The 23805-nt window shown below is 32.1% G+C and overlaps 5 protein-coding genes and 1 non-coding gene across 6 annotated transcripts; 2 read left to right on the top strand and 4 right to left on the bottom strand.

The window, feature by feature from the left end:
* Positions 1-2183: 2183 nt before the first annotated feature.
* Positions 2184-3915, top strand: LOC124531304 (nuclear fragile X mental retardation-interacting protein 1). The gene is made up of 3 exons (XM_047105820.1): positions 2184-2533; positions 2606-2873; positions 3029-3915. The coding sequence occupies exons 1-3, from the start codon at positions 2315-2317 to the stop codon at positions 3829-3831; spliced, it is 1290 nt and encodes a 429-aa protein (XP_046961776.1). The 5' UTR covers positions 2184-2314; the 3' UTR covers positions 3832-3915.
* Positions 3916-5907: 1992 nt separating this feature from the next.
* LOC124531150 lies at positions 5908-7008 on the bottom strand. The gene is made up of 3 exons (XM_047105619.1): positions 6897-7008; positions 6604-6832; positions 5908-6502 (listed from the first exon to the last, which is right to left on the bottom strand). The coding sequence occupies exons 2-3, from the start codon at positions 6627-6629 to the stop codon at positions 5959-5961; spliced, it is 570 nt and encodes a 189-aa protein (XP_046961575.1). The 5' UTR covers positions 6630-6832; positions 6897-7008; the 3' UTR covers positions 5908-5958.
* A 4389-nt stretch (positions 7009-11397) lies between these two features.
* Positions 11398-14012, bottom strand: LOC124531052 (60S ribosomal protein L3). Its single transcript, XM_047105497.1, has 7 exons — positions 13882-14012; positions 13404-13596; positions 13130-13298; positions 12598-12920; positions 12333-12512; positions 12068-12246; positions 11398-11620 (listed from the first exon to the last, which is right to left on the bottom strand). The coding sequence occupies exons 1-7, from the start codon at positions 13882-13884 to the stop codon at positions 11429-11431; spliced, it is 1239 nt and encodes a 412-aa protein (XP_046961453.1). The 5' UTR covers positions 13885-14012; the 3' UTR covers positions 11398-11428.
* On the bottom strand, positions 13665-13743 carry LOC124531500. The gene has a single exon (XR_006966547.1). It is a non-coding gene; the product is annotated as a small nucleolar RNA U43 (small nucleolar RNA).
* Positions 14013-16647: 2635 nt separating the features above from the next.
* LOC124531368 (mediator of RNA polymerase II transcription subunit 11) lies at positions 16648-18027 on the top strand. The gene is made up of 2 exons (XM_047105918.1): positions 16648-17002; positions 17081-18027. The coding sequence occupies exons 1-2, from the start codon at positions 16927-16929 to the stop codon at positions 17410-17412; spliced, it is 408 nt and encodes a 135-aa protein (XP_046961874.1). The 5' UTR covers positions 16648-16926; the 3' UTR covers positions 17413-18027.
* A 1440-nt stretch (positions 18028-19467) lies between these two features.
* Positions 19468-22750, bottom strand: LOC124531194 (protein slowmo). The gene is made up of 4 exons (XM_047105684.1): positions 22548-22750; positions 22298-22463; positions 22006-22200; positions 19468-20423 (listed from the first exon to the last, which is right to left on the bottom strand). Exons 1-4 carry the CDS (start codon positions 22577-22579, stop codon positions 20130-20132), a joined length of 687 nt encoding a protein of 228 aa, XP_046961640.1. The 5' UTR covers positions 22580-22750; the 3' UTR covers positions 19468-20129.
* Positions 22751-23805: the final 1055 nt, after the last annotated feature.

Here is a 23805-nt window from a genome sequence, read left to right as displayed (position 1 = left end):
CTATGTTTCCATGTAATGGATTACCATTTACCATGTAATGGATTATATACCATTACCATGTAATGGATTCTAAATCAATTATAGTGCTACATTCATTAATTATAATCTTAAAAATCGAAGTTTTATATAAATTATTTTGAACAACTCAATTCAATTCAATTCTTAGTTTAATGGCTTTTAGTTGTGCCGGCAGGGCACAGATTATTTCGCCAATGTCACGTAGGATGGAGAAGACACGAATGAGATTGATCGGTACGGTTGAGACACTAAACTCAATTGAATTTTAAAGTCAAGAATAGTAGTATTAATTTCCTTGTTAATCCTTAACCTAGAACAACACAAACATTAAGAGTTAATAATAGGATAATTAAAAAAAAAAATAGTTGTTAGTATTCTAAACTATATATGTAATAAAATATGAAAAATTTGACTATTCACAACTTAATTTTATTTAATTTGATATATTTACATAAGATTGAACAAAATGGACTAAACACAAACGTCAACAAACATTCAACATTTATAGGGCGAGGGACTTTAGGAGGGAGGATGTCATAAATGGGACGAAGAAGTTTAGGGCAAAGGAACAGGATATGGGTTGCAGAGCCTTCGTCTAGGCCACATTCACACAGCGAGTGATCACGAACTCTGATTTTTGCTAGATGAGTAGGTGTGCATGAATGGCCGAGGCGTAACCGACAGATGGTGGAGGTGACCCAACGGTCAGCGTGCCTGTGAGATGAAAACCAAGGTCGCCTCGGAATTTCAGGTTGTAACGCCGAATAATATTTACCCTTGACCAATTTTGATGAAAACCAAAAAGAATTCCAGGATTTAATCAATTCAGCTTTGGCAAGAGAAAGCAAATCCTGAGATGTGTTGGCAAAATGCTCTAATGTACCAGATTGGATAGCAATCTTAGCATATGAGTCTGCCATCTCATTACCAGATATAGCTGAATGGCTAGGAATCCAGACCAGCAGGACTTGTAGCCCTTGTTGATGACAGGACAACAGGGCCTCTCTGATCTTAAAAACGATTGAAAGTCTTGATCTGCTACGAAAAGGATTCTCTTTAATGGCTAACAGACAGCTTAGTGAGTCACATAAAATAATTGTTTGCTGAATATTGTGTGACAGGGCATACTTTACGGCTTCCAGTAAAGCGATGGCCTCACCGGAGAATACAGAGGTTTCGGGGGGACATTTAAATAATAGGGCTATTTTAAATTTAGGAATCCAACAAGCTGCACCAACGCAGCCGGTCGGCGAGAGCTTAGAGGCATCAGTATATATAGGGAGATGATTAGGCCAATTTTGATGAAAAATTGTTTGAAATTGGATATTAGCATCAGGGGAACCTTTTACGATTCCAAGATTTGTTATTACCGGAGGATTATAAATAAGTGCTTTAAAGGAGGTGGAAAAAAGAGGATTAGAGGGAAAAGTGGTAAGTGGATGGGGGAGTTTGGTATACTTGAGGAAACTGTTTAATAGGAATGGGGATGCCGGATTATCTGGGTTACAAAGGTGGGATAGTTTGTTTAATCTAATCAGTAGAGGATGGGAGGGTAGCTGTAACAATCTGATGATAAAGCGGTCACAAAGATATTGCCTCCTTATCTGTAGAGGAGGGTCAACACACTCAACCTGCAGAGCATTAGTAGGGGTGGATTTCATCGCACCCAATATAATACGGAGACATTTATATTGTATTTTATTTAATTTTTCTGAAGCTGATTTATTAAAAGGATCCAGAACGAACAGTCCATAGTCCAAATGACTACGAACTATTGCGTTATAGATCAATTTTAATGTATAAGGGTGAGCTCCCCACCAGACTCCAGACACTGCTCTAAGGGCATTAATAGATTTTTCACATTTCTTGGCTATGTAATCGGAGTGAGAAATTCCGTTCAGTTTGTAATCGAGAATTATACCAAGAAATTTTGTTTTGTCTACAAAGTTAATGCATTGACCCTCATAAAACAGATCAAAGGCAGGAATACGTCTTTTTTTCGTAAAAATCACTGCTTGACTTTTGGCTATCGACAGCGACAAGCCATGGTCACAGAGCCATTGGGATAGGTAATGCAAAGCAGAGTTTAATCGAAATGATAAATTTTCAACGGATTTGAACAACTCTATACTCCATGAACTTTGACAATTGACATTGACATATATCAGTCTATCTGATTCAAGATTATAGCTGTTGAGTGTTATGTTTAAGGATATTTAATTTAAAAGTCAGGACACATTTAACTTGGATAACATTCGAAAATAACGTAAAATTACAAAGACAGAATAAGCTCATCATGAATACGTTTACACAAAATAGAAAAATGGCATATACACAAAGTGTTCCATTTAACCAAAATGTAGGACCACAAGGTAATATTATGCAGCGAAAAAAACATTTTAATTCCCATTCGACATCGCAATCATTACCTGGCTGTGAAAAATATTGGTGTGAAACGTGTGATAAGGGTTTTATGACGAGAAATCATCTTGACTATCACAAACAGCGTCATCAAGTAAGTTAAAATGAATTATTTACAATTAAGTCTTTCTTTATTCTAGTTATTTTTTACTATTATTTGTTTTAGAAATGCAACATAGATGGATGTCAATTTGTAGCACACCCTCAAGTAATTACAAAACACATTCAAATGCAACATGCTACAGGCTTATATAAAAGAATAGGAAAACTAAACAATCCAGAGGAGATTAAAAAATGGAGAGAAGAAAGAAAAAGGAAATATCCAACAAAAGAAAATATAGAGAAAAGACAAGCTGAAATCAAAGAAAAAATTAGAAGAGGGGAAAAAATGGGATTAAAACGCAGTAACAATGGAGCTAACAGTGTCAAATCTGGTAAGAATGTCATTATATGTACTGCCAAAGGTTTTTCCATGTCTATGCCCATGTCCTTTTAAAGTCACCTTTGGATTATATTTTATTTAATAAAATTAAGAATGTTGTGTTTTATATAAGGTGCATTTAAAAATATAAAATTTATACATTTTCAGGATTCGACAATAAAAAACAGCAACACATGACCCGTGAAAAATATATGAAAACATTAAAGGACAGAAAAATTACACCACAATTGCCCAACAAAAAGAGAACAGTAAAAATAGTGCATAAAGTAATTCCTCCTAAAGAAGAAACCAGAAAACTACAACCATTCAGAGGCATTCAAGATATAGCAGCTGATGATGTAGTTGAAGAGGAAATGCCAGAGGTTAGCAATAATATAATAGAAGACGAAGATGTGCCTGATGCAGAAGTAGTTGATACAACCATTACAAAACCAACTCTGTGTGGAGCTTTAACATCATTAATTAGTAATTATGAATCTAGCGATGAAGATACTGAAGTAGACACAATAACTACACCTAATACAACTACAAATAATTTGAACACAACTCCAATTTTGAATGTTAAAAATAATGACATAAAAGATTTTAATATTAATAAGGAACCTATTCAATTATTAAATGAAAATAAGACAGTGTTAAAAGCTGACAATAATCTAATTAATAATCCTAATGAAAGTGAAAATGAAAGCGGACCTGAGGAGACAACAGTTGTTAAGGTCACAAATAATGATGAAACAAAACATGTCAAACATGTACCATCAAAAAAAGAACGCTTACAAATGTGTGCAAAGGCTAAAACTAAAACTAGACCTGTTAACCTAAGAAGAAAGTTGCCTTCAACACTTTTAGAAAAATTATTGCATAGAGAAATACAACATGAACGAAATATTATTTTACAATGTATAAGATATGTGGTAGAAAACAAATACTTTGACAAAGTGACAGTCTAATTGCTTTTGTTCTATAATTGTGTTTGCTGTTACTTATTTTTTATATAAATAATTGATGTAAAATAAAATTTATATTTGGCATGATTTCTGTTTAAAAATTATACATTTCAATTTCCAATATGATTAAAAGAGATAATTTTATTTGTTCCTAATCAAAATCTTCTATAATTTTTTTTTCTTATTCCCTAAAATTAATTTATTCACCAAAAAATGATACAAATATTCATATTTTAATAACATTTAAAAATTTCGTTACTAAATGTTTTTATACAGATGTGTAAATTAATTTGTTAGTAAGCAGTTTGTTAATTAATTTGCTCATGAGAAGATAGACTATATATCAATAATATTTTACCAGTTTTAGTTACAAATCTACTTTTGCATTAATTTATATTGCATATTTTTGAATATAATAAGCTCATTAGCCTATAAAATAAATCAAAATTATTTTATGACATATCCTTTGCATATATATAGTTATAGGCCAGTACCATCTAGAAAATACCTAGACCACAATTATTTATCCATTTCCTGCCTCATTGTTTAAGCGGCTAGATATGCTAGACCGCAATTTCGAGTTATCTCAGGTCGGGTTAACAAGTTACCAAAACTTTTGTTAACCAATTTCTGTCAAAAAAATCTCAGAAACATCCCAGAGTTAGGATTAGCACACTTGTACTATAAAATATATTCTGCATATTCAGTGTCGAATTTAGTCCAAATTTTTATTATCTTAAAGAAATAAAAAATAGTTATAATTATAAAAATACTTTAATTATTATATGTATACACATTACGTCCGTAATCCGTATTGTCGTCACTACATAGCGGGTTAGAAAAATAATCTAGTACTGACAGAAATATCATCTAGTTCATAATAATACTAATAATGGCAAAAGGTGATGTAGTAAGGATGATAGAACACAAATAAAAAAGATGCAATTTCAAAATTAATGTAGGTAATTAATTTGAATTTCAAGTCAGTAGGGGCGGCAAAAATTGAATAGCCTACTAGCGGCAACTTTGTAAATCCGCCACTATGCGTATTGCGCTTGTCTCCATTAATTGCCCCAGCCTTTTGGCTACCGTGGCCAAAATCATTCCGGATATCATGTAAGCCTATATCTAATAACTTATATTAACGTATAAATGGTAAATTTATTTCTTATACTATCCTAATTTACTATTTATTATTTCTTACATAACACTATATAAGAGTCAACACTACCACTAGCACGATATATTCTAATTTTTAACCAGTGTTGCATATCAATAGTAATGTAAAAACCATTATATTTAACCTAAACTATCGATAGCCAGTTTATATTTCGATAGTAATATTTTTAGATAAGTAATTTAGTAGGCCAGGTTAGCTTAGTTTACTATATTTTAATAGTATCGTAATAAATTTAAATTTCCACCAGTAGAGTATAAGCATAAATACATGGACAAAATAGAGAAAAAAATTGTATGATATTTAGTTGCATTGCATCCGTGCGAAGCCACCGAGAGTCGTAGTTTTATAATATAAGAGGACCCGGTTCAAAAAAACATTTAACGAAAATTTGAAAGACTGAAAAGATCTGAATGAATAAAATCGACAGTATTACAAAAACCATTAATCTAGACTATCGATACTATCGCTGTACCAATCGATATCCCGATTAGTTTTCGAGGTCAAGTATCGATAGTAGATAGGAACTTCTGGTTCTCGCACTCCTAGCAAATCATACATACATCCTAATTAGCACTTTAGCATTGGCAAAAACATTATGGAGAATTATATTTAAATTCAAGAATTAAATCAAACAATGGCTTGATAAATATTGCAGATAATTTGCTCAATCATTTCAAAATTCAAATTAATAGCAAAATATATCTTTTTTTCAATACTCCGTCTATAGTCTATTCCAATGGGAAGAGGAGAAAATGTTAATAAACAACTTTGACCTTAATTGATATGTCATTTGCCTTCGACTAGTGAGGTGAAAATAATTGAATGAATGGGTAATTAATGCTTAGGAACGATATATTTTCTTTGATGTTAAAAGTAATTTTATGTTATTTTATAATTGTATAATAATTACAGGTAAAATAAAAATAAAACAACAATTATTAAATAAATATTTATTCTGATTCGGTGTCTGAGCTGTCAGAAACCGAAATAATAAATTTGGTAGGGTCCGACGTCGTGGTATCCAATATTCCCTCCAATTCCTTCATTTTCTCTTCCTCTTTTATGACATGGTCAATGCACCGTAACCACTTATTTTTATCTATCGTTTTAATTGCCTCGTGGAGCAGATTTCTAACCTCTAGAATTTTGAAGGTTTTATTTTTTCTGCCAATGTAAGATTTAACTTGAGCCCAAATTAATTCTATCGGGTTGAGCTCGCAATGATATGGCGGAAGACGACAAATTGTAACGTTTTTAGCATTGGCTATATAGTCAATATATTTTATTTTAAATTTTTCTTTATTGATCTTGCTTAGAAGCTCAGCTATTATTTCGCTTTGTTCGTAAGCTATTTCTTTATTTGTAAGCCAAGCTTGTACGTCCTCTTTCCTCCAAGACATATTTGGCAGTCGCTCCACTTGGCGTGAGTGGTACGGGGCACTGTCCATTACGGCGACTGACCCTGGTTCTAACTTATTAAGTATATCGAGGAACCTTAATACAAAACAAAAACATTATTAGATACCATTACTGTAATTAATTAAAAATTATTATGGACATCAAGCAGAGTAAGAGTGATATATAGAGAATAATACCATTTTTCAAAATTATTGGCGTCCATGTCTCCATGGTAATCGTCTTCTTGCTTTTTTGCCTCAAAAATGAGTTCGCTGTTATCGAGAAACCCGTCGTCGCTCCCTATATGAGCAACTATGATGCGTTTTCCTTTTACAGGATTTTTGAGGCTTGTAGTAAGCCCACTTAAATAGGCTCGACGGGAGTTCTCGATGTCGTTGTCGACCCAAATATAATAAGCAATGTGTCCTAAAAAAATTTAAACGTTTTAAAACGGAATATAATTTATATCTATTATATGAAATAACAAGACCTTCATTAACCCAAGTTTCGTCTAAGTAATAGATTTTTCGGTTTTCCCGCCGATATGCCAAATACCTCTTCCTCCAAATTTGCAAATCTGGTCTATCGAGGAGCGCACTACAGATTTGCTATTATTGATCTCGAAGGTTTGGTAAGTTTTGGAAGAGAGTCTATTTTGTGCTCTTTCTTATATTCGTTTAGTAGTCTATAAATGGCGGACTGCGCCGCACCCATAATATTGGCCGTAGTTTTCACGATTTCGGACTCGTATGGGTACGACGTAGTGTTGCTTTTAACCTGTTTGTAAATGTTAATAGCAACATTTTTTTCATTTCTTGTCAATTGGCCTCGCTTTGTCCTCTTTTTAAGAGGGGATGTAACATGCGACGGCCCTGGTTGTGGTTCATCACCCATATTGAATTCCTGAAATTGCGTGAAAGATAATTAAAATTAAACTTTATGATTTAAACACCTAAAATATGAGAATAATTTATTTTTTAACAATTGACTTTTTGTCTATTGTCTTACATCCAGATGTCGATATATTTGCATGCAATCCGCAATCATAATCCATTATACAATATTTGTTTTATTTTTAAAAGAGGTTGAACCTAATTTAAACCTAACCTAACCAACACATTTTTTTTAGTGAATGAAAATATTGCTAAGACGGTCGGGAACTCATTTTTGCTGACTATTTTCTGCAACAATAGATCTGCGATGCTCGATTAATTGTGATTGACGTTTATAATTATTTTTATGCAACTACCGCAAGAAAACTAAAACAATTAGTTGTATGAATACTCACATTTTTTGCTTCGACGTTCTTGCATCATATGTGATACACTAAAATTAAGGACGAGACGTCCTTGTATCGCATGTGATACATGCTGAAAATAACTGTAATATTACAGTGACGGAGATTTCAAGTATAAATTTATTAAATGTGAAGTATTTCCAACTACCTTTAACAAAAAGACCGCAGGACGCCACGTGAAGGTTGTTGGATTTGGCCTGGACAGTCAACGTGTTAATCTTCAAATTAAAGAAGTAATGTTCAATCAACGTAGTCCGTGTTGAAAGCAAATTAAAAGTCAGTAGACAAAAGCAAAAGGTTGTAAATGGTAAATCGGATTCAATCACAGTTCGTTTAAACAAAGCCAGGTCGTAATAAAAAACTTTAGAGAATTCCGAATAAGCACCCGTGCACATGATACGAAAGATCAGAGACGAATGTTTTTCTTACCCTTGTATTATTTTCAAAACTATAAATTAAGTATTGCTATGCACAAAACTGGTCTTCATTTCGAGATAAGAGAATTTTTTCAAGTAAAATAATTATTTTAACATTTTTGGTAAAAAGTTATTTTTATGGAAAAACCTTACTGTATAAAAAAATAACTTTTTTTATCTAACGTTAGGTAACTTTTTACGTTTCTAACAAATAATTCATATATTACAACCAATTAAATAAATATACCTATATTTTAAAAAATATCTATAATGTATTTTAAAACTAAAATAATATATTTTTATCTGTATAAATTCATTCAGTCTCCATTCGTTTAACACGTTCACTGCCACCTAAATTTTTCCTATGCTTATAGCGATGCCGGCATACATAATGCCGCGAACACGCTAAGCCTGTCCCCGGCATCGCAAGATAAATTGTATGGACAAGCGTAGCGTGTCTACTGGCACAGGAACAAAAAAATGATTATTTTTTTGTTAAAACGGTCTTTTTTAGTTAATATTTCTTGTGTTATGCAATAATTAAGGTGTTTAGAATGATGTTGTCAGTGTTTTATCCCGGAATTATGACAAAAAACCGCTTTTATGGTAACTAAACATCATAATGAATCAGTGGTTGTAAAACTTTTTAATAAATTCCCACATATCATATTTACATTGGTGTCGAATTTGATATATACTTTTTATCGCGTTATGATTTAGTTCGTATTTCAATAAAAAAATTGTTCATGATATATACTGTTATCTGTTATCTACTGTTGTATCCCTGCAAAGGACGCGGGTCAGTTTGAAATTAGTAAGGTATAATCAAATAAAATAAAATAGAACTTTCAATACAAATTAAAACAGAGTTTAAATTTCGCTTCATAAAGTGTCCATAAAAATCCACCTTCTTTTTTTTTCTCAAATACATACTTATTAATTTCTAAAATCAATTTTTATCTCACTTGTTTCGTTCACTTTCTTTTTAGTTGCTAGAAATGTTCAAAGGTCATAGGATATCGATTCGGTGCACATGTCTTGATATAATAATAAAGAAAAATTAAATAAGTAATAATTAATAAACAAATAATTAAAAAATAATCAAGCTTCTTGTAAGCTAAACTCGTTTTATTGTTTCATTACTTCAATTCTTGTAACACGAATTTGAAGTTGACATGTCTTTACATTTTTAAGGTAAATCAGCCTTATTTAGTGTTTGATTTTATATATTTGGTGCATGTATGTGGTAGTTAATGATTAATCGAACTAACATATAGGTACTTGTAATACATAATCAGTATCAGTATCAACATAACACAAAGTAAGACAATTTAGTATAAACTTTGTCATTAAATAGGAATGGCAGAATTACGGCTTATATAGTTTTACTACAAAGGTGTATAAATTTTTATAATAATAGATATTTGTACAAAAAAAAATGTAACAAAGTTCCTCAAATTTGAGAAAACAATAACAAAATTAGTTCAATTGTCAACAAATTGGTAATAAGCCATTAATAAAATGTGGTTTGTTGAAAAAACAGTTTGACAATCTATGATTATCCTTAATAAGTGAACAAGCCTAGCGTGTCGCCGGCATTACAAAAGACATTTTTTTCTAAAATAAAAAAAAATATATTATTTTAAAAATTTATACACCTTTGTAGTATAAATAAAAATTTTAACAAAAAGAAAAACCGACTTCAAACAAAACACTATTTTAAAACAAATTAATATGCACGAAAAAGTAATAAAAATAATTGCGTATTCAACATATTTTTTAGAGTCTTCCTAAGTTAAATGAAATGAAAAATATTAGACTACTTAAAAGTCGATTTACGATTATATAATGTAGTTATAGTTATTGAATCGAATTGATAACCTCCTCCTTTTGGAAGTCGGTTGAAAACTATATAAGCCGTAATTCTGCCATTCCTATTTAATGACAAAGTTTATACTAAATTGTCTTACTTTGTGTTATGTTAATACTGATTATGTATTACAAGTACCTATATGTTAGTTCGATTAATCATTAACTACCACATACATACACCAAATATATAAAATTAAACACTAAATAAGGCTGATTTACCTTAAAAATGTAAACTCATGTCAACTTCAAATTCGTGTTACAAGAATTGAAGTAATGAAACAATAAAACGAGTTTAGCTTACAAGAAGCTTGATTATTTTTTAATTACATATTTGTTTATTAATTATTACTTATTTAATTGTTCTTTATTATTATATCAAGACATGTGCACCGAATCGATATCCTATGACCTTTGAACATTTCTAGCAACTAATAAGAAAGTGAACGAAACAAGTGAGATAAAAATTGATTTTAGAAATTAATAAGTATGTATTTGAGAAAACAAAAAAAGAAGGTGGATTTTTATGGACACTTTATGAAGCGAAATTTAAACTCTGTTTTAATTTGTATTGAAAGTTCTATTTTATTTTATTTGATTATACCTTGCTACTTTCAAACTGACCCGCGTCCTTTGCAGGGATACAACAGTAGATAACAGGTAACAGTATATATCATGAACAATTTTTTTATTGAAATACGAACTAAATCATAACGCGATAAAAAGTATATATCAAATTCGACACCAATATAAATATGATATGTGGGAATTTATTAAAAAGTTTTACAACCACTGATTACATTATGATGTTTACTTACCATAAAAGCGGTTTTTTGTCATAATTCCAGGATAAAACACTGACAACATTATTCTAAACACCTTAATTATTGCATAACACAAGAAATATTAACTAACAAAGACCGTTTTAACAAAAAAATGATATTTTTTTTGTTCCTGTGCCAGTGGACACGCTACGCTTGTCCATACAATTTATCTAGCGATGCCGGGGACACGCTTAGCGTGTTCGCGGCATTATGTATGGCGGCATCGCTATGAGCATAGGAAAAATTTAGGTGGCAGTGAACGTGTTAACGAACATCCTTAGTCGAGGCCTCTATTTTAAAATGTTCGTCATCAAAAAATGGAGTCTTGAATGTCGACAAAACTGTTTTCGTTACTTTGGAAGTGAAATTAAAGCAGATTTATGTAGTTTAAGTGAAATATTGTTGTATTACAAATGAAGGTATATTATTTAAGAACTGTTTGTCTTTGTAGTTAATCATATAGCGGAATTATCAACAGAACACTTGTGATATTGAAAAATACGGTATGTTTTGAATGTTTCCTTTTGTCATTGGAATGGACTTAACATAATTAAATTAGGAAATATTAGCAGTAAAATACATAAGTATTTTGATTAGTTTATTGTGTCAATAACACTTAAGACTGTGCTGCAGCTGGAGCAGCGGTGGCGGCAGCCTCTTCACGAATGCGGTCCTTTTTAAGAGTACCCATGAAAGCAGCCTTGTCAGCTGGTGTCTGGAAGCGTCCATGACCAAATTTGGATGAAGTGTCAATGAACTTGAGGTTAATCTTTTCAAGTGCTGCTCTCTTGGTGTGGACACGCAGAGACTGAAATTAAAAATATAGAAATTAACAGAAGGGTTTTTAATAAATTATGGATTTGATTGATTTTGATCATAATTTTTTTTTTTAAATGTTGGTAAAATATAATGGCAGATTATAAGACTGACTTTTTTACCTAATAATTTTTAGAATTTAGCATAAAACATTCTTTCCAACTAATTATACTAATATTACATTATAATTCATATTTTCAATAAAAGATTCCCTGAGCATGGTCATTAAGTTAAATTGTAGATAATCCGTACATTAAGATTTTAGAAAGTAATGCCTTTTACATTGACCTGCAGCACTATTTATAGAAAAGGAATATATGAAGCCACTTATGAACTTTATGAACATGAATTTGTGTAAAATCAATACTATTAATTTATCTGGAAGAACATAAGATGTTGGTTCAACCAGGAATAATTAACCAAATAACTGAAAACTTACTTTTCTTAAAGTGATGACACGCTTTTTAGGTCCCATACAACAACCCTTAATCATGATGAAATCATTGTTGACTTCACCATAATGAGGGAAACCACCCATTGGAGTGATGGATTTCTCAGACAAGTCGTATTCAGTGGAAGCATTGTTCTTAATAACTTTGCCATCCTTTGTGTGGATTCCTATAAGTCACAAAATTATAGATTATAATTTGATATGTTCTTAAAAAAATTAAGTCATAAGAATTATTCCGAGTAATAGTAGTTACCTTGTCCAATTCTGTAAATCTTTTTGTTCATTTCTGTACGATGATGGTAGCCCTTCTGACCAGCACGGGCAACAGTGAATGAAACTCTTGAAGGATGCCATGCTCCAATACAGGCAACTTTACGTAAACCCTTGTGCGTCTTACGAGGGAGCTTCTTAGTGTGCCAACGTGAAGTTACACCTATATCACAGAATTTATTATTAATCAAGAAAAGTTTTACATTAAAGAATTTAGTAATATAATTATACTTGTATTTAAAATTTACCTTTGTATCCTTTACCCTTGGTGACACCGATACAGTCAATCATCTCATCCTGAGTGAAGACAGAGTCGATAGGAATAGGCTTCTCAAGGTGTTCCCTGGCCCATTTAACTTTATCCTCAATGGTTCCACCATTAACTTGGATTTCCATGATATGGGCTTTCTTTTGTCTCTGCTTAAGAAGTTTCATTTGAGTGTGTGCAATAATTCTGACAACACTGCAGTAACGAATCATCTTTTTGAAGTCCTTCTCAATGGACTTGCGTCCAAGTTCGTCCTGCCATTTCTTGCTTGACTTTGTGAAAGCCTTCTTCTTGCACTTATACCTAATCGGAGGACAAAGGTATAGAGCCTGCTGTAAGAAAAACCAGGTAGCCTCTTCGTTGAGCGGAGACCACTTGGTAACAATATGCACATGGCATATTTACAAATAAACCCTCATCCAGCGAGAGGAGAGCTTTAAGAGTAATAATTAGATAATGATATTAAATGTTAAGTACATCACATTAAAATAATCAATAATTATCAAGCATACCAGTTCTTGTAGAAGCGACGGCGGCAGTCTTCCGACATGTGTTCGGCCCATACGGTCAACAGGGCGCGTAGACCGTGTGGTGTCTCAATGTAACCGACGACTCCAACACAGACCATGGGAGGAGTTTCAATGATGGTTACAGCTTCTACGATTTCCTTCTTGTTGATCTCTAAAAGTTACAAATAAAAGCATGAATTAACAGTTTAAAGAATCCACGCATGTTTTACATTTTAAGGTTATGTCTTTCAATAATATCAAGTCTTCATGTACTTACTTGAACCAGGACGGTCAGGTTCACGGACCACGTGGGTCATACCAGCTTTGTAGCCGATGAAAGCAGTAAGATGCACAGGTTTGCTGGAGTCATCTTTAGGGAAAGCCTTCACCTTACCACGATGACGACGGGATCTCTTCTTGGGATAGAATCCCATAGACCCATGGCGAGGCGCCGAGAATTTCCTATGCGACTGAAAAACGAGAAATACTGGTATGAGTGTAAGTTGAGAGGTACACAAACTTAATATTTTATTAAGCATTAATCAGTCCGCCCTAGTACAATCTTCATTTTATTTCAGGTTCTAACCGTATAAAAAATTGTAAGTTTGTATCATCATTTTATATTCAAACATAATATTATAAATATTTATTAACGAAATATACAACATACTTATTAAATAGTTAAAACAAAAAAAAATAAAAATAAATATTAAGATTACAAAGATAAAAAGGGATACAAAAATGTGTTAACCTACCATGTCTGACGACTATCGCAACAAAAATGGCCGAGTCAAAAGAGGTTGACGTTGCACTTGGAGACAATTTGACACTAGTAAGGTAAAATTAGCAATTAGTGTTGCCCTAAAACAAATGATTTGAGGGTGGAGAATGAGTATATCGTATAATATTAATCAGTACAATTCAACGATTTCAAAATTTTAATGAACTATCAATTATTTTACGTAGTAACATAATAACATCATTTCTGAGAATCATAAATAGTGTTCCTTTATTTTTCCATCACTTTTTTTATTCGTTATAGATTACGTTAAAACTTTCATTTAACCTTTTCTGATGGAAGATTATTCAATACATTAGTCGTAAAAATTATTGGATATTGATATTCATATCATAAAAAAATAATCAAAAAATTAAAAAAGTAGAGATGACGATATCATATCACTCGAGATTAACAATTACTTATTCTTTTATTCACTGTATTAGTTCTCATTACATAATATATTAAATTATAATAGTTTGAAACAAAATTACAAAGTAAAAATACCATTAATGAATGAATGAATGAATGAATTATTCTTTATTGTACACCACAAACAAAAAGAAAAAAAAGAATGTTATATAAAATTAATAAAATACGAAAGAATAATTAACAAAAAAAAAAAAACAAAAGAAGTACTTTAAAAGTGTTGTACAACGGGCGGACTTATGGCTTTTTAACCGTTAGAGATTTCAAAACCATCCGCGTAGGCGGTGCAGTCATAAACTTACATACAAATAGTTACACACTAATACTTATACTTCCTACACACACACATATATATATATATATATATATATATATATATATATATATATATATATATATACATGTATACATAATATATATCTCTATCATACACTAATACATACTTAAGATATATATAAGATATATAATAAAATGATATATTATTGTAAACAAAAATTTCATGTTTAAAACTTCTATGTAAAATTTCTCAGTGCAATAAAGAGTATTAATAAAAATACATAAAATTATATAATAAATTTTATATAAAATAATTAATTAAAGTCGTCTGAATTATTATTTAGGTAATAGTTTTAAACGGCTCTTTTGAAAACTGAAATAGATGGAGCCTTTTTAATGTTTACTGGAAGGGCATTCCATAACCTTATGGCCTGTACAGTAAACGATTTGTTTAGTAATTTAGTTTTGTGTACAGGCATTTTAAGTGTTAGGTACCGCTTAGATCTTAAAAAACGAAGGGTCACCAAGAAATTCAAATTTTTATTTTAAATATGTAGGAAAACTATAGTTAAATATCGCACAGTACAGAAGAGAAAGAATATGTAAGTTCCGGCGAAGACGTATAGGAAGCCACTTGAGTATTGAACGATATTCGGAGCCGTAGTCATATTTTCGTAGGCAAAATATGAATCGAATAGCAATATTTTGAAGTCGCTCAAGTTTATTCAGTTGGTCCTCGGTGAGATCAGGATAGCTTGCATCTGCGTATTCTAGAATTGATAAAAGGAGACAGTTTGCTAGCATAATTTTGGTAGGAATTGGAAGTACAGATTGGAGTCGCCGTAATGAGCTCAACGCAGCGAATATTTTCCGAGCATCAAGGTCGTTGTCGACGGTGTTCCACAAGGCTGCGTTCTATCACCCACTCTGTTTCTTCTGCATATCAATAATTTGTTGCAAATCAGTAACATTCACTGCTATGCAGTCGACAGTACTGTAGACACGTGATAAAACGTCGAAGATAACCGGAACAAACTTATGTCTGAAATCGAGTCTTCGTTAAACGAAGTCTCGAATTGGCGCCGGCTAAATCTAGTCCATTTCAACCCCAAAAAGACGCAAGTTTGCGCGTTAACCGTTAAAAAAACACCATTTGTCTCTCCACGATTTGAGAACATCCCGATAGCCGCTACCGTTAGTATCGGAATACTTGGCGTTGATATTTCGGGCCTCGTTCAGTTCCGCGGTCAATTGGAAGGCAAAGCCAAATTGGCTTTAAAAAAGCTCGGTGTGCTCAGCAAGGCGAGACAGTATTGCACGTCGGCCCATCGCCCAAAACTTTATAAGGCGCAAATTCGACCTCACACGGAGTACTGCTCTCACCTCTGGGCGGGTGATCCCCAGTACCAGCTCCTTCCATTTGATCCTACCCAACGTAGAGCGGCTCGAGTTATCGACGATCAAGCCCTTTCCGATCTCCTTGATCCTTTGGCTTTGCATAGAGATGTTGGATCACTCTGCATCTTCTACCGAATTTTTCACGGGGAATGTTCCGAGAAATCGTTCGGATTAATCCCAGGCTGCTGAATTTCACCTTCGGACATCTCGTCAAAATTCGAAGTTTCACCCGCACCACCTTGATGTCCGAAAATCCACAACAGCGCGATTTCTTAAACATTTTCTGCCTCGCACAACCACTTTGTGGAACCTGCTTCCGCCGGCGATTTTTCCGATCCGATACGACATGGGAACCTTCAAGAAAAGAGCGTACTCCTTTCTTAAAGGCCGGCGCACCTGCAAGCCCCCTGGTGTTGCAGATGTCCATGGGCGGTGGTAGTCACTTTCCATCAGGTGAGCCGCCTGCTTGTTTGCCACCTATCTCATTAAAAAAAAAAGCTATTTTATATTTATTATTTTTATTGTTTATGCATAATAAAATAATAATTAATAAAATAATTCATATGAAATAAAAAAAGAATTGTGCTACATTGTGTAATCTGTGGATAGCGCTGTCAGTGTCAAATATTAATTGTCACTTTTAATCAAAAATAATACTTTCTTGCTTGCTTACTGTATGGTTTAAGCCTAGAAATTGAAATTCAAATACTAGCTTTTTAATATTTAGCTTAAGACAATCTTGTCTTCCAGTTACAATTAATATTGAATTTGTTAGAACAAATAAAAACCCTTGTAACGAAGAAGCACTGTTTTCCGTAAATTGTGTGGAGTGTAATTGTTGTTGTGTTAATTCTCTTATTTGAGCTACAGTTTTTCTTTGTGTATCAATACTCATATTAAAAAGAAGACAAATTAAGATATGGCAGGTCCTATAGAAAGGATTCAAGTTCTCGACGACATAGAAAAAGATATAATTACATGTTTGCAATGTGCAGGTTCATATAATGATTACATTTTCTATTTTATTTAAGCGATTAAACGCCTTCCGAAGTAATATCTTTTTTGTTTTTTAGCTCAAGCATTGTTGGAGTTAGGCAAAGAAAGATCAAGCCAGAAGCAAGCTGAGAGTAATACGTCTCAATTTCTCAGGACTTTAAGTCAGGTTGAATCTAAACTAAGTGATCAAATAAATTATTTGACACAAGTGTCCACTGGCCAACCGCATGAAGGATCAGGTTATGCATCACAAAAAGTATTACAGATGGCTTGGCATCGTTTAGAACATGTACGCTCTTGGGTAAATGAACTTGAAAGACACAAAGCATCTCACTTAGCTGCAGGAAATAGAACAACAGTAGGTGTCATAAATGGCAATATGACCTCATCTGGAACAAGCACTCAATAAGTAGGTTATATAACATAAAACTTATGAAATATTTAAGATAAGTCTTGTGAATGTTTAAGTGAAAGATAGTAAGAGGGAATTACCATATTAATCATTGTCCCATTAAACAATACAACCCTTACTTGTGTTTTTTTCTTAACCAATTGTAAATATGTTAAACCTGTATTTTAATTGTATTTGCGGACTAAACATTGAATTAGGCTTTTCATGGTGCTTGGGTCAGCAATTATTGAGGAACAATGTTTAAAATACTTCAATATAACCTTTCGTATGTTAAATGACATTAGCCCACCTTGTGTTACCTGTTATACCGGGAGCCGGTATGGTCAACAGACAGCCCAATTTTGAGACAGACTTTTATTGTAACTAGATTTTCTCCGTATTTAGAACGAATCAAGTCAATTCAAGTTATGAATCTTATTGTAAATTGAATAATCTTTATTCACTTTCAACCATTTCTATATAAATACTCAATCATAGCTAATATATAAACTTTCAACAAAGGGTACTTCAGAGCGAATAACAGAACACACTTAGCCATACCGGCTCCCGGTATGTCAACAGTTGCGGCCAAAATGTGTTTATACCGGGAGCCGGTGTTTCAACAAACAAGAGGATAATATACGATAAAACATAAAATTTGTTTAAAACTTATATTTAAGAATTAAGTAGTTGTTAAAGTTAAGTAAAAACATTACATTTTTGGTTACTTTTTAAGTTTTACCTGCATTCATACACATAATCTATGTGTTAATTTATATTCCCATACATTCTTAAAAGCTGTCTTTAAATTACTTTTTTAGAATAAAAAATTCTTAAAAAACTTACATATTTTCTATTGATGTATACCATGAATCAATATTTTTAAGGTCTTAAAAAAAAATGCATCGAAGATCTCTTATAACACATGTTGCCAAGCTCATTTACTAAAACGAGTACAGATGCCGAAAAATGATTATATATGTATAAACACTCGCTAGTACAGTTCATCGACGCGGTGATCGCGTAATTGTTGTCGGTGCCAATAGCTAGGTATTTAATTCGGAATGCTAGCCATTCTAAATTAATATTTAATAAGAGGTATCATTATTAATACTCGTAGAGAAAAACTATTTAAATAGCAAATATGAGTGTTTATTTTAACAATAAAAATATATCATATATACAACTCTTGTTACATGTTTCAAAATATTCTAACAAGATATTTTTTTGTAAATCGTAGGTTTCAAAGTTAAGTAAGGTGGGTTCGCTTACAAAGCGAAGAGTTTGTAACTTTAAGAAGAATTTGTAAAACGAAAAATATACATACGATTTCGATAGTCTCAACATCGCCACAAATATATTATTTATTCGGACCCCAAGGTGTTTCAATGCCTCTGATAATAACATGTCATCTATGAAGTGCGATTTAGTTGGGTTACAGGAAACAAACTCAAATCAACGCTGCCGGCGGTGTCGAGTAGAGGCCCATATTCATCAATACTACTAAGCGTTGATGGAGTAATAAGCAGCAAGCTCAAATCGTCGCCAGGGAACCCTTAGAACACGCTTTTTAAACCTTTGAGGCTTTGAGTACTTTATCATTGGCCCTGTGACTAAACGACGTTTTATTTTTATTATGAATTAAAGAATGTATGTACGATATAGGTCCGAACCTTCACCTCTGCCTTCGTACACTCCGCTAACATTTGCAGTAGCTTATGTACATATTTAGTACTATGTTAGTCCCTCTAAACTTAGAAAACATAATATATATGTACTCCATGAGTCCTTTGTTTATTATTCATTGTGGTGTGTTACGATCCGGCGTCATACTGTAACGTCGTGTTGCAATTTTTGCTGCGCAAGACTATCCCGAGTGCGTAGTTTGCGCGACTGTTGTCTTAGAATATTTAATTATATCGTGCATATCAAAATACTACATAATTCTATAACCGTATAAAACGAAATATATTATTTTTATAAAAAAAAACCGCTTATATTTAAATCTAGTCTACTATTTTAAGGATGGAATATATTTAAGGTTATGGAATATATTTAGTAAAAGATTATAAATACTGCCAGTAAACAAAAATTTATTTTATTAAATAGAAATATACAATGATATATAGTGAGAAATGTTACATGGAATTGATTTTTGTGCTTATAAATTATAAGTTGAGAATGTTACGACATTTTCTATTTTAAGATATAAAAAATATATTGTAATTATAATTGAGTTAATAAGAACTTTTGTATTTCACTGACGAAAACATTTCAATTGGATCTAACAAATTAAAAATAAGCTTACTGTATAGAAAACTTCTTTTGCTATAAATTCGTGTCTTTTTATGGTCTAGAGCACAAATGACAAAGAAATACAGAAAATGCATCTCACTTTTATATGTACATAAAATGCATGTTAACAAACTAAACTATTTCAAATGACAAATGCTTTTAACAATTATACTACACATTGATAAAAACACAATTATTTTACTAATACATACATACATTTAATAAATTAATAATAATACATTCCTCACTATAATTAAGACATTGCTATCATATCAATTAATTAAATGTGATCATCATAAGGGACAGCTTTTGCAGAAATCATTATATGCATATGAAAAGTTAAATTGAAACCTTTCTACAAAATAATAAAATGTATTGTTATAAATGATTGTCAAAAACCTTATGTCCCCTTATGGTCTTATTTGAAATCACTCCTCTTTTCAGCTTCTTTGATTAGCATTAGACTTTCTAAATTTTTCTATATCATCTAAAGACCTTTTGGCTTTAGTTGATATATCATCCATGGATCTTCTTGCTGTAATTGTGATGTCATCTAATGACTTTTTTGTCTGTGATAGAAGCTCATCCGTGCTTTTGCAGGCTGTATTTGCTAATTCTTTTATCTCAGAGTCTAATTTTCCTATGACCCACTCAATAGCTTGACGACCTTTTCCTGCATTCAAGGAAATTTTATTTGTCAGCAAATCTTCCATGTAGCTACTTAGTGGCACACCCTGAAAGAAGAAAAAAAATTATAAATTTATGACATGGCCCAAAATACTTTAGTAATTTAAGTACAAATTAAAAAACATCTATTAGACATGTCATCCATATTTATATATTCATTTATAATTAATAGCTTTTTAGCGCTTCTACCCTTATCTTATATCATTTTATTTTACCTAACATCACAAACAAATAGTCAAACATTCAGGATGTTTTTAAAAAAATCTCTGAATCTCAGTTTATATTTTTTTTAGTTTTCAATAATATGAATAAGTTACTTTTAATTATAATTAACATTTATTTCCATTGTGGACTTGAATAATCACATAGAAGTTAAAATTAGCATCTGTCAAAGTCATGAAATTTGGAAATGGTGAGAAGAAATCTCCTGCATTAGCATTAGTATTACAATTTCTATGTCTTGGTTGAATTGACCAGTCCTCTAAAAACTAAAGAGTTGTTTTACAACTCTGAGATCTAAGTGTTTCAATTATTATTATTATGTGTATTTTAAAGATTTGTTTTCAATAATTCTTCAAACACAAAGTACTAAATAATCATCTTATTCATATTTTATCATCTATGAAAATTGTTATGTTTCACTATGAATGAGGTCATTTATTAAGAAGCAAAAACTATATAATGTATTAAATACCAACAATTTGGTGAATAGTCATGCATTTAGGTATACCAAATGCAGATGCTGTCTAAAAAAATATTTCAACAACTTTTAAAAAGTTTAAAAAGCATTGTTTAAACTCACAACTAAGCAGTAAATTTTCAAGTACATAAATGAGTATTATTTTTTAGACTCTTGTTTTTACAAAAATTACACCATGTAACAGTTATCCTCACAAGTCTGTCTTATAATTTTAAATTCGTAACAGACTGACAGGCACATATTGTACAATCAACAGAACAAAGTGCTTGCACACATTCCATAGCTATATATATATATATATATACTTACATAACTCATTATATTTATAGATACAAATTTGAACAAAGAATTAATATCAAATTAGAACAAGTACAAAGTGCTCAGTGATAAATTATAATAAGCTAATATTAAGATAAAATTGGTGTCTAATGTATTTATATTTACATGAGTTTTATAGATATATATTTTTTTATTTTCACTTTACAGAAAACTAAATGTTCATCAACTTTATTTAATTTTTTTCTAAAGCAATTTAGTGCTATATCAATCCTTAAGCCTTCACTAATATATCTATTATTAGACAATTACATTATAATCTTTGCCAAATTTTATCTTTTTGTCAAATGATTAGTACAAAGTATTTAGTCTTGTGATTTGGTCAAATATATATAATTATGGTTTTATTTTCATGCACAAGGCAAATAATTTTCAATTCTAAACAATATGTTACCATATGGTTTTTGACAATATAAAACAAAAAAAAAACAGTAATTGTTATTTTTTTTATCATTTGTTACTGTCAAAAGATTACATATCAGTCATTACTATGACCTTGAAGATAAAAAGAGATCTAAAAAAATTCATTCACTTTTGCAACAAAAATTTGAATAAACAGATACTTAATTTATAATAATGTTTTAAATACTCACTTGTACAGTAACTACAGCTTCTTGTGTTAGAAGAGTTTTAGCAGGATCAGAAGGATGAGGAGTGTACTTAACTGTTTCATCAACAGCAATATAACGACAAAAAGTTAAATTTGATGTTTTCAATGTCATTTCACGCTCATTAGGATTCACTTCCGACTTTTCACTGGCATAACAAATCTTAGCTGTGCCAATTAGCTGAAATCAATACAATGTTCAGTTACATTAGGAATTCAACCTAACAGTTTGTTTTTAGTAATTCAAAACAGAGAATTAATTATAAGTATGAACTTACTGCTTGTGCCCATCGCGGAAAAAACCACTTTGAGCTGACGAGTCTATGTGTGTGTAAAATGCCGTCTACGACCTTCCTATCAACAACATCAATCCCAATAACAGCTGGGTTCATTGGGTTTGGGTATTTTCTCCATGCTGCTTGTGCAACAGTTTCCCATGGATGGCTGCAACAATTTATTAAATTAAATCATTTAGGCTTATTAAGATTTTTATCATCGTATCTTTGTCTCTGTTGCGTCATAACATACTTGAAAGTATGTTCTGATGTCCAAATCTTCATTTTTTACTTTATATATCGTTCTGGAAAGGGTTCTAAATAATAATGGTTATCCCATTAAATTTATAGAAATTTAAATTCGCGTAACATTACGTTAGCAACAACATAACTACACTCCCACACTTCCGTCGTCACAAAATGGACCTTTGATATCAATTGACAGTTGTCAACTTAAATATGTTGACATTTGTGAAAGTAAAAATATTATAACAGATTATAAAATTAAACATTTTATTTTTTTAACATATTATTATTTAACAATTTATTTTATCTAAGCGCAGTATGTGCAGTCGGAATTCTCGAAATCTCTACATTTTTAAATGGAAATAATAGCATTCTTATGTGTTACATAGTAATATTCGATGAAATAATGATACGTGCATAGAGATTAGAGATTTCTGCCGGTACATAATTTAAGAATTTATTTCGCCGGTAGATCTCTGGTTTTAAGACAATAAGTAGGTACTAGTATAGTAGTATAAGAAATACTATATAGTACTTAGCTTAATTGCATTTAAGTTGCTGGAAGAAGGGCACATTCACCTTTAGGTTGACACAGGTACTTACCACTGGGCACGGATGCTTCGGTAAGTACCTGCACGGAATAGCGCGGCGGGAGGTGTCACCCTCCTGCCACGAGTGTGATGCTCCAGTAGACACGGCGCATCAGACCCTGAGTGTGCTACATAGGGACCCCAGAGGCTTGCCTTGGCTGCGACTGTGGGCGGAGACCTCTCGCTACCGAGCATCGTCAATGAAAAGCTCGGCAGTGAGATGTGCTGGTTGGAGATGCGCTCCTTTTGCTAAGACGTGATATCGCAGAAGGAAGCCGCGGGAAGAGGATGCCGCTGCAGACCCGCTTCGCCTCAACAGGTACCGCAGGGACGAGGAGGGCGTCTCAGTACCCCGAAAACCCCCTTAGTGTTGAAGGCCCGCATAAGCGGGCCGACCGTCAGGGTGTCACTATAGCATGCTAAAGCGATCCCGATCGAAAAGACGGCGAGGGTACAGCTGGTTAAAAAAAAGGTAGTTACTTAATATCTTGCTAAGATATTAAAATAACTATTTTAGTTCATTTACATGAGCTTCCTTTTCCAATTATTTTTAAATAACCTAAGATTTTAATTTTGGGGCAGCCTATTTTGTTCTGATAATCTTTCTGACCAGTTGGCAGTTTCACCATGACTCGTCTCTTAATAATATCAAAGGTAGGTAGTCTGGTAAATGGG

Source organism: Vanessa cardui, chromosome 7 (genome assembly GCF_905220365.1).
Source record: "Vanessa cardui chromosome 7, ilVanCard2.1, whole genome shotgun sequence".
Taxonomy (NCBI): Eukaryota; Metazoa; Arthropoda; class Insecta; order Lepidoptera; family Nymphalidae; genus Vanessa; species Vanessa cardui.
This window is presented reverse-complemented; position numbering and strand designations above follow the sequence as displayed.

Bases quoted from the DNA above. Each gene is read 5' to 3' on its own strand.
- LOC124531304 (XM_047105820.1), top strand. From the start codon at position 2,315: ATGAATACGTTTACACAAAATAGAAAAATGGCATATACACAAAGTGTT. The intron at 2,534-2,605 runs GTAAGTTAAAAT...TATTTGTTTTAG, and splicing joins ATCACAAACAGCGTCATCAA to AAATGCAACATAGATGGATG. The intron at 2,874-3,028 runs GTAAGAATGTCA...ATACATTTTCAG, and splicing joins AGCTAACAGTGTCAAATCTG to GATTCGACAATAAAAAACAG.
- LOC124531150 (XM_047105619.1), bottom strand. From the start codon at position 6,629: ATGGACGCCAATAATTTTGAAAAATG. The intron at 6,503-6,603 runs GTATTATTCTCT...TTTTGTATTAAG, and splicing joins GCCAATAATTTTGAAAAATG to GTTCCTCGATATACTTAATA.
- LOC124531052 (XM_047105497.1), bottom strand. The intron at 13,299-13,403 runs GTAAGTACATGA...TGTAACTTTTAG, and splicing joins ACCTGACCGTCCTGGTTCAA to AGATCAACAAGAAGGAAATC. The intron at 12,247-12,332 runs GTAACTACTATT...TGTGACTTATAG, and splicing joins GATTTACAGAATTGGACAAG to GAATCCACACAAAGGATGGC.
- LOC124531368 (XM_047105918.1), top strand. From the start codon at position 16,927: ATGGCAGGTCCTATAGAAAGGATTCAAGTTCTCGACGACATAGAAAAA. The intron at 17,003-17,080 runs GTTCATATAATG...TTTGTTTTTTAG, and splicing joins TACATGTTTGCAATGTGCAG to CTCAAGCATTGTTGGAGTTA.
- LOC124531194 (XM_047105684.1), bottom strand. From the start codon at position 22,579: ATGAAGATTTGGACATCAGAACATACTTTCAA. The intron at 22,464-22,547 runs GTATGTTATGAC...AAATTGTTGCAG, and splicing joins ACATCAGAACATACTTTCAA to CCATCCATGGGAAACTGTTG. The intron at 20,424-22,005 runs GTGAGTATTTAA...TTCTTCTTTCAG, and splicing joins AAGCTGTAGTTACTGTACAA to GGTGTGCCACTAAGTAGCTA.